Below are 12,667 nucleotides of genomic sequence, written 5' to 3'. Positions count from 1 at the left end.
CCTGAAAGGATCGTTATGTAAGAGTTTAAAGAAAAGGTTAGTGAAGAGTTTGATCTGGAGTGTAGCTCCCTATGGTGCGGAAATGTGGACACTGAGGAAAGAAGACGAGAGAAGATTGGAGGCATTCGAGATGTGGGTATGGAGAAGAATGGAGAGGGTGAAATGGATGGAGAGGAAAAGGAATGACGAAGTGCTGGATATGGTTGGTGAGGAGAGGCAGCTTTTAGATGAGATACAGAGGAGACAGAAGGTATGGATGGAGGGAGTAGTTAGAGGGTAGGGGATGTTGAAAATGGTGTTAGAGGGTAGAATGTAAGGGAATCGAGGGAGGGGAAGGAAAAGAATAGGATTTTTAGATAGATTGAAATGGAGTAAGCCTTACAGTAAGAAGGCAGTGCTGGAAGGAAAGGGAGGCTCCCAGATCACTTCTTTAATACTCCATGGAAACCTACCTTAATTGTAGAATACTATAATAATAATAATAACTGCATCTGCTTAAAGTTAAATTTCAAGTGCCAAAATAAAGTAAAATTTATTTCCTGGAAAGTAATTTTTCAAAACATTTCCCGAACTCCCATTGCCTGAGGGGGGGGAGGGGGGTAGCCACTCCAGGCCATCCCATCCTCCCCCCCAAAGCAAACCGGTACAATGTAATTCTATACCATGGTCTAAGTAATCTGATATACCAGTCTTAACTAAAATAATTTAAAAAATTGATTCCTTTTGATGAATCTAATGCAATAAAGCATATATTAATGTATTTACACTAATGCATTTTGAACAATCTCATGTGAGATTAGAGGGAGGGGATTGAGGCTCTCACGATATTTTATTTATTTTTATTTTATTCCTAAACCACCGAATACAGCTCGTACTGGCCATTTTAGATCGGGGTATTCAACAAATATTGACAATCAAGCGTACAGGAACAACCACGCCCTGGATAGAGGAAAACTTCCCTGGCGGGACTCGAACCTGCGACCTCTTGTTTGGCAGGCAAGGACTTTACCCCGCTGAGGCCGGCAGGGATATCTCACTGAGGGGAGAAGGGGTGGGTCCAAAAATTGCCAAAATCAACTCACGTAATCAATAGACGCCCCCATACGATTGCACTTCACGATTTTGATTTGGCATATCAGAAGGCATCTCCTGTGATTTGAACCTGAGACCACACTCGATCAGCTGTCATGTGCTCCACCCACTCGGCGACCATGCTCCCATAGTGAACTTCAAGAAACAGGCAAGGGCGTGCCAAAGATCAAAACTGAGGGGAGGAACAGGGGGGGCAAGCCATGGTTGTTTAAGTTGTACCATTTAAGCATGGAGAAGTTGAATGAAATCAATATTTTAAGAAAACTATAGCAGCGTTTTATTAGTTTTCAAGATTACTGGCTTGAAAAAAAATTATTTTAGTTACATGTCTTATAAGTACTATTATCATTTTTCATGGGTTTAAAGAAAATTTGTTATAACTTTTATTTCAATCCAGTCCTGATTTTTCTAAAAGACTTGCAAATTTTGCTTCTAGGTGGGGAGGGGAGGGGGAAGCTCCACTCCCTTGCTGGGTACCTCCATGAAAACAGAATTATTAACACGTTGCATACCGGGGTATTTAAATTCCTAGGAACGCCGATTCTGGGTGGAGGTGTTGAGATTGGAAATATGTGCCTATTAAAGCATAATGCCTTAGGTTTAAACATGGTTAAAAAGCTAATGTTTAGAATATAACTTTACCCAATCAAACGTTATGATGCATCAATTCATTATGAATAATGAACAACAACTGAAAACGTACGAACTAATACGTATTGTACGCTTTAAAATTGTTTAGGTTGACGCGCCTAAATGACGAGAATCTTCGTCATCTGTCAGGAACATTCGGGAAAAAATGACGAGAATTCTCGCCATCCGTACGCAACGTGTTAAATATTACCCACTCTTACTCACCCTTTCTTGATCAATGACGGAGACCCAAAGTCTCTAGAGCACCAAGAGACCAGACTCTTGGTGTTTTACGGACTAAAACCACATTCCCGTGGATGTAGGCATGAGGCCACAGATGAGTGCTAGCACACTTAACATTTGGGCATTTGGGAGCAGAGGCGAAGCGAGGGGGGGTTTTGGGGTATAAAACCCCCCCCCCCCCCCCAGAGCTCAGAGAACTTTTAAAGTTTCATCCATTTTACTTAATTGGATCAGTATTACTTATAGGATAGTGTTAGGATTTATCAAATATTCCTCAGAAAGCCGTAAAACTCACCATTATTCTTAAATTTTTTCTGAAGGATGGCCCCCGCAACTCCTGCTTACCCTGGCGGGTATGCAATACCCCCACACTCCTAAGTATTACTTGTGCCTAAAACCCCCCCTAGCCTTCATTCTTAGCTGCGCCCCTGTTCGGGAGTTAATACGAAGCCAGACTCCAAACCCTACAAAACATTTCATAACATGCAGCAAGGAAATTCAGTTTAAATGATATTACATATACCCTTATTCCTCGGATACATAAAATCAAGCTTACATGAATAGTAAATGCTAAACTGAAATCATTCTGGGAATTCTCAGTCTTTTGGATTAATTTTAAGTTGGGCCACAGGTATCAGCCAGGGTAATTAAGTACAGTAGACCATGGCTTTACAATGTTAATCCATGTTCCTGGAGTGAATTCCACCTAATGTGAAAACAGCATAATTTTTTAAACTAAGAATCAGTTCATAGCATCAGAGCATGTAAATAGAACTACGTTAGAAAATGTGTTTTGTTAAACAGCGTACAATTATGTAATCGATGACATCCTTTGAGTGGAAACAAAATTAGCAAAATTTTAAATTTAAGGAAGTGCACGCAAAATCAGGGGAGATCATACACCAAATCCATCATAAAATGACCTGATCATAGAATGCGGATCTAACATACATATCTGAGTAATCAAGTATCCACAGAAATACTAGGGTTTCCCATCAGTATTTGAATAGGGTAGTTTCCTTCATTAAAGAAAACGAAAGGCATTGATTGTGATTTGTTACCCATCATTAGTGTATTCATAATATTTAAATTATTTGGTTTTAGAAATCCCAGTTTAGACGAACAGCAATGGCCAATTTTAACCGCATTTGAAAAAGGCCATATTGGCGCCTATGCGATGCCACTCCATGTGACGTCACAGTAACCTAGTTTCTATACGAGTAGATAGGAGTTTTACATCGTCTGAGATTACCAATGCATGCATGAGGCACAGAGTTCAGGGAAACATCTCTTAATAATCACCTATTAAAACTGCCTATGGTCGGAAAGTTTCCTGGGTTTGATAGGGTATTAATAATCCTTTTTTTAAGCCAAGTGTTACCTGCTAGCAGGATACTCTGCTACCTGCTAGCAGCCTGCATCTCAGCAGCGCACATATTCTCGCCCCAAGGTCACCTCGCTTGCCGGCAGCGGGAACAAGAATGATGTCACACAGGAGTTTTCCCATCATTCATACTTGGCCGTCGCATTTTCGCGTGCTTGAAAATTTTCACTTTTCATTTAATCGCGAAAAATAGATGTCGTCATTTAAAAATCTAAAAGTGTGAAATGCGTATTCCAGGAGTAATAATCTTTCGATGTAGGCAATAAAAAAATAATTGGGAACCACCCTATTACTGTACTCGTACATTTTGCAGACGATCAATCCTGGTTAGAAAAAGAAAGGTTGAAAGCAATCAAAACATGATGCCACAGAAGAATGAAGAGGATCAAATGGATCGACCAGGTAAGCAATGAGGAAATCTTAAGAAGAGTAGGAGAGAAGGGAAGCTTCATGAAAACCTTGACAAGAAGATGCAACAACCTTATTGGCCATATCATGAGACGTGAAGGCCTGATGAAGACAATAGACAAGGGACGAGTGGATGGCAAAAACGGAAAAGGAATAACTCGAATGAAATGTACAGAACAGTTGATTAAGGATGTAAAAGAGAAGAATATGTAAAGATAAGCTGATAGGGAGAATTGAGAGGAGAGCTAAACTGAACCAATCTTAGGACTGATGATGAGCCATCCTCCAGGACACAGATCCTGCAAATTCCTTTTCTGATCTTAGCAATTAAATGAGCCTTGTGAACTTGAACATACACAGGTAGGGAGAGAAGTCACCATATTGAACTCTAAAGAATTGTTTAGCTTTTAAAGGAGGGATAGAAGAGGTGTGTTATCCAGGTTAGCAATGACTTCTTCAGGCTTCACTTTGATACTTTACATGCTAGTGACAAATGATTTTAATTGGATTATATAGAAGTAAAGTGAAAGATTAACTCTTTTAGCTGTATCACTATCACCTAGGATGTGATATTTCAAATGAATATTGTTAAAAAAAAATACTAGGTCTCACTGTTATTTGATTATAATGCTGCATTACCTTCAATTTACAAACTATAATCTTCAGCAATGTAGGATTATGATGTCCATGCATGAAATTGGAACAGATAATCGTGAGTGTGTCAAATGAGTTTATTAAGAACATATTTTTGACATCCAAGTACCGCAAAATATAATTACGAAAAAATAGGTGTATCAATATAAAAAATTTTATGACATCAGCTCACATAAGGGTAACTCTTTAGTCATTAACCTTTGGACTACAGAGTGCCTAATCCAGAGATACTTTGGCATAGAAACAGCATTCTAATCAGTTGAACATATTCATGCCTTAATCAATGCTACCTAGAAAAAAGTACAATTCAAGAACAACCGTAGAACAGAAAGTGTACCATTGTCAGGATTTCCAAATGCCTAACATTGTTTTCGTCAAAAACACAATATTTATTAGCTATGAAACTGTAAAAATGAGTCAAGAGAAAGCACCAATAACCACTCACATCATTCAATTTTTCACTTCAGTCCAGCATCCAAAATAGGCAATAAAAACTCTACTCTATGCTGATTCTAATAGGAGTCAGCTTAAATCAAAGCCTGATATGCATTCTAACCTCTTAGCATTAAACGGAAGGACAGCAAACAACAACTTCAAATTTGCAGCCCTCCATCACTGAAAGGGGTTCCCAATAAAATATAACAAGCACTCATGACGGAGGTATTTATTAACCCTGTGATGGCTATGCTTAGTGTCCTTTGTGTATGCATGCATAAAAAATCAAGAATAAAAATTCTCTCCCTATTTATGGAAAGATGTGTCTTTAAAATTAGAAAGACAAAGAGAATTCTTGATCATCCCTTTTTAACAGTAACCAATAACAAATGAAACTAATTGTAACATGCATTTAAGGCAAAAATATTCTTTCGTTGGCATAATTAACGACTGTCTTTTCTCAATGATAAAAAATATCGAAATATGAATCCACACAAATGCTGTAAAGAAACCCAGAATAATCTTTAGATTTAACTTCTTCAGTCTGTATTTACAATGAAACTAGTCTTTCAAAGAAGATACATAGTTCAATATCCCTCACATAAAATATAATGGAACAATCCCTAGTTTCTGGTAGAATTACCTATGGAAAATGATTTTTCTTAAAATATTTGGATCAACTCTTCTACTATCAACACAAAAATTGAGTATCCCAGACTCATAAACTTTAGAGACAGTATGAAGAAGGTATTGAAGACAAAATAAAGCCCTTGGGAAGAAAAATAACTATTCACCTAATTATATTAGCCTCCAAGACATGACATTATTGGTCTAACATACTTACAACTCATCAAGGAAAAAAAATAGAATAAATGAACATCCCATACTGACCATTTCTTGTATTTAACACACAAATTAGGGAGACAGAGAAAACAGAAAATGCCCTTTATGCATTGCTGTCTATCTGCCTCTACACTGAAGCCACAACAACACATAAGTTTAACTTTTAAATCACAGATGTCAGCCATTCATTCAGACTGTTTTCTAGTATCTTTTTTTATACACCTTGTTTCACACAGTTCACATCCAGATCAACCTGATAACTATCTAAGATCAACAGATAAAACGCACAGGAAGATTGTAGATTAAAAGTAAAAAAAAAAAAAAAACACAGCCACCAGCCGAGTCGCATCCGAAAAAAACTTGAGGTGTCATGGATCCACGCTCACGTTCTTACACTCTCACACACACAGGCACAACAACAATCACGCAAGGGAAGGACAACGATGTCTGCACGGTGGCTGATGACTCAAGGCTCTGGCCGGCTGTTGAAAGAGGAGACTTTTTCCGCAAGAAAGGGGGCTAAACCCTTCACCGGCGCCTCCGCCTGAGACGCCGGTTCGTCCTCCTTGGCGCAGCACTTTCCTCATCCATGGAGTCAAAGATTACCTCCATGGCCAATGCCTCCAGGCCGTCCAGATCCGAGCTACTGTCCATACTTGTGCTACTGCTGTCGCTACCATTGCTGCTACTGTCGTCATCTTCATCATCATCATCTTCGTCCATGACCTCGTCTTCGTTGTTCGCCTGGTCTCCTGCCCTCCGTCTTCTCCTCCCACCCCTCTCTCCTTGGCCCCTGCCCCCTTCCGCTCCCTCCTCTTCGCCCTCCCTTCCTTCCGCACCATCTTCCCCATCCCCCGCTTCCAAATCGCCCCCTTCCTCCCCACCCCCTTCCTCACCACCTTCGTCCTGGTTGGCCGCGTCCTCTGCAGCCGAGCCTTCCTCCCCAGCACCGCCTGCAGCCCCTCGGCCACGACCCTCTCGGCCCCTTCGTCGTCTCCTGAGGCGCCTGCCGTCCTCGCCATTGTTGTTCTGCTGCTCCCAATCGCCCAGGATGTTGTTGGCTGAAGAGAGGGAATTGAGAAAGTTGAGGCAGGTAATGGAGGCCAGGTCAAAAATACATAGATTATAAAACCAAATCCATGAAAATATGGACCCAATACAGCAGACTCCGGATTATACGGCTGCAGTATATCCGTGTTGCAGATTATCCGTCCATAATTTTCACTCCCACTCAGTGTTTTCCATGATCTTTATAAAAAAATGAAACCTAATGCAAAATCACTGGAATTACTGTATTTTAATACTAGGATACACTGGAGTTACTATTTCCATTAGAATCCACTTCGTAAATCAGATGTGATTGCATGCTAGCTGCATTCACGGGAGCACCGTGTTTCTGTTTTCCAAGCCTCGCAGTGTGCGACCATGCTCCGTGATCACATATACACGTCTCACAACAGTTGCAACCCAAGCAACTTGTGCAAGACGTGACTACGTGGCATGGTGCCTGAAAGTGTAGTTTCCGACATCACGAAGTGGTTTTGAAGCATTCGTGCAAACCACTATTCTGTGTCCATGATCACGCAGTCACGGATGTAAGATTTTAAAAACCAGGTCTTATATGGAGCAGTAACCATGTTATCGCTGCTAAAAATATCGCGGACTGGTGAAGAAAGCCCTCCAAAATAACAGAATAACTGCATAAATAATAACATATTGCTTGTTTTACGTAAATTATGAACATTTAAAGACATTTAAGTGAAAGTTTGGGTTATTCATGTTTTCCATTTATTCGTGCCGTCTCTCCTCATCATTAGCCCGGATAATCTGTTGTGCTGCATTGGAACATGGGCAAAACCCACTTGAAACACGCGCCCCCGGTGAAGAACGCGTCACCACGTGACCCTCCCCACTCCACCGGAACGCTCTCCTCATCTCCTCACCTTCCCCACTCCAGCCGGCTGCCTTCCCCTCACACCACGTGATTTCCCCACTCCCGCTTTTAATTGCGCACCTGCCCTCACACCCCGACCGCACACCTGCACACAATCGTGCACCTGTTCCCATCCCACCTCCTCAGCGAACGCGTCACCTCGTGACCAAGCGGAGCACCCTCATTGGACGGAGGGAGGCCAGGGTTGGATTTAAAAGACGCTGCCCGGGCCATGGAAGGCAGTCGGGGTTGAGGAGGCCGAAGCTAGGACTAAGAGCGAGCATATCCTCATAGTTCCTACCACAGGCCCTCAATCGGCCGGATGCCCCGTAAACTGCGGGTGGACCGGCGCCGCACTCGCACCCTCAGCGAGGAGCGCGCACGCTGTCCCAGAGGGTCCTCTCCCCGGACACCGCCGCCCGCCTGAGGTCATCACCCGCGGAAGCAGACGGAGGACGAGACCCATGACCCCGCCGTAGCGCCTGGACCCGCCGCCAACGCCGGAACCCCGCCAAAGCTGTCGCGGATCCACGGAGATTCCCAGAGAGGCAGTTCCGGACAGAGCCGGACCCAGCCACGCGGAAGCAGCAGCCGCGGACCTCGCTCGCCCTTACAGACCCCCCCTGTAACTTTCTGAAACTAATAAACGCACCCCCCCCGGGTGTTTTAAATTCCTATCCCGGCCTTTCCTTTACTCAACGCCATGATCACCCGATCCCAGGTCTCCCTCGCAACCGAGAATGTCGCTGGAGCCGCGACAAATCGGGAGTGTATGTACTGTATTCTACAAATAACACACGCAATTAATTAAAAGAACAAACCTTCAAAGGAGTCGTCGTCATCATCGTCATTGTCATCATCATCACTGCCTGAGCCAGAGCCGTCGGAGCCATCTTCACTGCCACCGTCAATGTCCTCCTCCTCCTCATCCTCCTGCAAAGGAGAGACAACAAATAATTGACAATCTCATAGTATCGCCTATCATTCCCATTCACTTAAAATGAGAAAGTGAGGCAAAATGTTACCAGTGACTGCTTTCTGTTAGAGGATCACCACAAGGCTGATATAATTGTGATAGAAATAATATAATTAACAAAAATTTGTATTGTGCATGTGGAGAGGATTTAGATGAAACTCCCCCATGCTATCTGACCCAAACACTAACTTTTGGTCAAACCTTCATCAATGCAATGCAGACAATTATGAGCTAGTATCCTAAAAGGAATTGCTGAAGACACTAACTAAAAGGAGTACAGAATGTTTGCTTTCTAGACGATAACGGCTGACCCAACTATTCAACAGCATTTTAATGAAATTACTCTAACACCATTCCCTTTATCTCTCAACATGCCATTATTGGTGAAATCCCAGGTTTAGTTCACAGCAGCATGAATTCCATGCATTTCTAATGGAGAAATTCCATTTCAAGCTGGAAAGTATCTTCGAATGATTAAAAAAGCCACAAATATTTTATGAATTCCATAAAAATTACGTTAGCACAGAATTTATGGGCTATGTTTCAAATTATTATCAAATACAGCAGAAAATAACTATTTAAAATTACCATAAAAATTACCAAATTAACAAAATTTCAGTCATGGTTGAGCTTCCACGCGAGACAGACGTGGGCTGGTGCTTCGCTCGAGACAGGCAGGTGCCTTAGTGATGTGTTCAGTTGCGTCCAGAGTATAAGTGCATTCAATTACGAGGATAACTTCCTACTCAATTTAGAAGCTCGAGTTACTAATATTAAGTGGAAACCGCAGTTTAAAATGGCTAATTGCAGTGTATGTAATGTGAATGTTCTTAAGCGCCAGCTAAGGATTACCTGCAGTGAATGTCAAACTCAGTGTCACGCTACTTGTGTTCACTTGTCCAAAGAGGATATCGAGTATATTGGCGCTGAAAAGCAAAGTTGGCGTTGTCCTACCTGTGCTGCGGAAAAACGTAAGAGCATGTCAGTAGTTCCACTGGCGGATACGGACACTGCTAGTATCTCTCATATTATAAACCTTCTAGAAGAAGCTAAAGAGGACAGGAAACGCATGGAATTGGACTTGAACAAGGCTATTGAGTTTGTGCACAATAGATTAGATGAAAATACTAAAGTGCTTCAAGAAAACTCAACGCAGATTGCTGAATATTTAGCGACAATAGACTTACTTAGGCAAGAAAATGTTGGCTTAAAATCTCGAGTGAGTGAATTAGAAAAGAGGTTAGACGACCAAGAGCAATATTCTCGCGTTAATGACCTTGAAATACACGGCATTCCCCAGCAACCAAATGAAAATACCTTAGAAATCGTGAAAAGTGTGGGGGACGCCCTTGGTGTTAAAATAACCGACGATATGGTGAACACATGCCACCGATTGGGAAAGAAGGGACACGAAGGCGGAACGAGAGGTATCATAGTCAAATTCGTCCGTAGGTATACAAAAGAAGAAATTCTTCAAAAGAGGCGAGTGAAAAGGACCTTCTCCACACGGCACCTGGGCTTGGCGACCGATACTCCGGTGTACATTAACGAGAGCCTGAGTCCAGGTCGGAGGAGACTCTTCGCTGCTGCGCGTCTTGCGAAGAAAGAAAAGGGATACAAATATTTATGGCTAAGGCATGGGACAATACTTATGAGGAAGAAGGAGAATGATCAAGTAATCACTCTGAAATCCTCTGATGACCTGGAGAAACTGTAAGCATTCTGTGAGTGAGTTATGTATGTCTTCAACCTATCTTTACTAACAAAATGCAGAGTACTGTTAATGATAGTGAATTTAATGGTGGCAGGTTCCTTGTCTTGCATCAAAATATAAGAAGTCTAAGAGCTAATTTTGATAAATTTGTATTTCAACTAATTAATCTCGATATAAAACCCGCTGTAATTGTTTTGACAGAAATTTGGGTCAATGACACTGAAGTATCTATGTATCAAATAACTGGCTATCGGAGTTTTGATGTGTGTAACAATAACTATAGGGCTGGAGGAGTTATTGCATATGTAGCAGATACTTATGAGTGTTCTTCTATTGATCTGGGTGAATTAAAAACTGCTGATATGGTTAAAATATCAGTAGGGATAAATGATTCTTCTTGGATAAGCATTATTGGTGTATATAGACTTAATTTTAATGCTGTTGAACATTTTTTGAGTGAATTGGAGAATGTATTAACCATCTCTAGTGAGAGGAATTTAATTGTAATTGGTGATATTAATTTATGTATATTACAACCCAACGATATTTCCTTTGAATATCAAACCCTTATGGCTAGTCATGGACTGGACCAGCTTATTCGAGTACCAACTAGAATTAGCAAAACGGGTAGTACATGTATAGATCACATTTTTTGCAGAAGTAGAGATAACTATAAGTATGAGGGAAGAGCGGACGATTGGGGTTTAACAGACCATCATGCTGTATCATGTTCTTTAAATATTAATGTACCCATTAATATATACGAACGAGTTTATCGAAGCCATTGCCGGATAAACTTTAACCATCTAAATAATAGTTTGCTAAGATGTGACTGGAATGATGTTTATTCACAACAAAATGTCAATGAAGCCTATGAAATATTTATAAATAAATTGAAATGCTGCATTGAAAAAGCTGAATACGTGTCAGACAGTGACAGATCGGGAGGAATGAAGAGGCCATGGATGACTTACGCTTTGTGCGGGAGAATTTCTAGGCGAAATTTTCTGTATAAAAAAATGAGGAAACACCCTGAAAATGAAAAGCTAAATAGGTACTACGTATCGTACACGCAAAGATTAGAATATGATATTAAAAAGCGCAAAGAAAAGTATTACAGAGACCTATTTGATAGTAATGTCAATAATACCGCTGCTCAATGGCGCATTTTAGATTCACTCACGGGAGGAAAGCAAGGAAATGAGAATTGTGTAAAAATTAGAACTAGTAATGGTATCGTTGTCACTAAGTGCCAGGACATTGTAAACGAATTTAGTTCACATTATGGTAAAGTAATTCAAGAATTGACCCAGAACAATTATTTTGAAAGTAATACGAATAAATACAAAGAAATATTCCCAACCTCCAATTCAATTGACTCACTGTTTTTTGTTCCTACTGATGCGAAAGAAATTAGCAGCATTATTAAGGAATTAAAGTCTAAAAAATCTAAAGGTGTTGATAATATTTCCACACAAGTTATAAAAGAAGTAAATGCAAATATTTCGGAGGTCCTTGCCCATATTGCTAATCTAAGTATGTATACTGGAATATTTCCTAAACAATTAAAAACTGCAATAGTGATACCAATTTTTAAAAAAGGTGATAAAATGAACGTAAATAATTACAGACCAATATCCCTATTATCTGTATTTGCTAAAATAATAGAAAAAGTTGTTAAAGTCAGACTTCTTAAATTTCTAAAGCAGCATAGTTTTTTCAATAAAAACCAATTTGGATTTATGAGTGGTAAGAGTACAGAGGATGCATTATTAAAATTCTGTTCAGAGCTGAACGACGGACTGAATAAGAACTGTAGAGTTGCTGGCTTATTTGTAGACATTACCAAAGCCTTCGACTCCATTAATCATAACATACTAATGAATCGATTATGGGAAGCGGGTATACGTGGAACCGCATATGATTGGTTTCAAAGTTATCTTTGTGATCGAGATCAATGTGTGCGTCTCAAAAATTGCTACAGTGAAAAGATTCGACTCACCTGTGGTGTCCCACAGGGTTCTGTGTTGGGACCCATACTGTTTTTAATATATGTAAACAATTTATGTGCTGGCAGGTTTAAAGGTCAATTAACGTCATTCGCAGATGACACTGCACTAAGTTACTCTGTTAATAGTGTTGATGATCTATATGAACACATACAAAGTGATCTATTAACACTCAATATGTGGTTTTCGGCTAATTATATGTTGTTAAGTGAAAAAACGAAATATATTATGTTTAGCATGAGTAAATCTACCTCAAACAAAAGTAAACTATACTATCAATGTGCAAATTGTATAAAAGATAATGTTACTTCCTGTGATAAATGTATTTTGATCGAACAGGTTAGTC

The 12,667-nt window shown here is 40.4% G+C and overlaps 1 protein-coding gene across 1 annotated transcript in view; it reads right to left on the bottom strand.

Moving 5' to 3' along the window:
• Window positions 1–6,217: 6,217 nt before the first annotated feature.
• The window catches only part of LOC124166457 (DDB1- and CUL4-associated factor 1), a 64,723-nt gene continuing 58,273 nt past the window's right edge, over window positions 6,218–12,667 (bottom strand). Inside the window, exons 26-27 of the mRNA XM_046543987.1 lie at window positions 8,444–8,555; window positions 6,218–6,750 (exon numbers count right to left, since the gene is read on the bottom strand). Of these exons, the coding sequence (XP_046399943.1) occupies window positions 6,218–6,750; window positions 8,444–8,555 (645 nt within the window). The remainder of the gene's footprint in view (window positions 6,751–8,443; window positions 8,556–12,667) is intronic.

Source organism: Ischnura elegans, chromosome 10 (genome assembly GCF_921293095.1).
Source record: "Ischnura elegans chromosome 10, ioIscEleg1.1, whole genome shotgun sequence".
In the NCBI taxonomy this organism is placed as follows: domain Eukaryota; kingdom Metazoa; phylum Arthropoda; class Insecta; order Odonata; family Coenagrionidae; genus Ischnura; species Ischnura elegans.
This window is presented reverse-complemented; position numbering and strand designations above follow the sequence as displayed.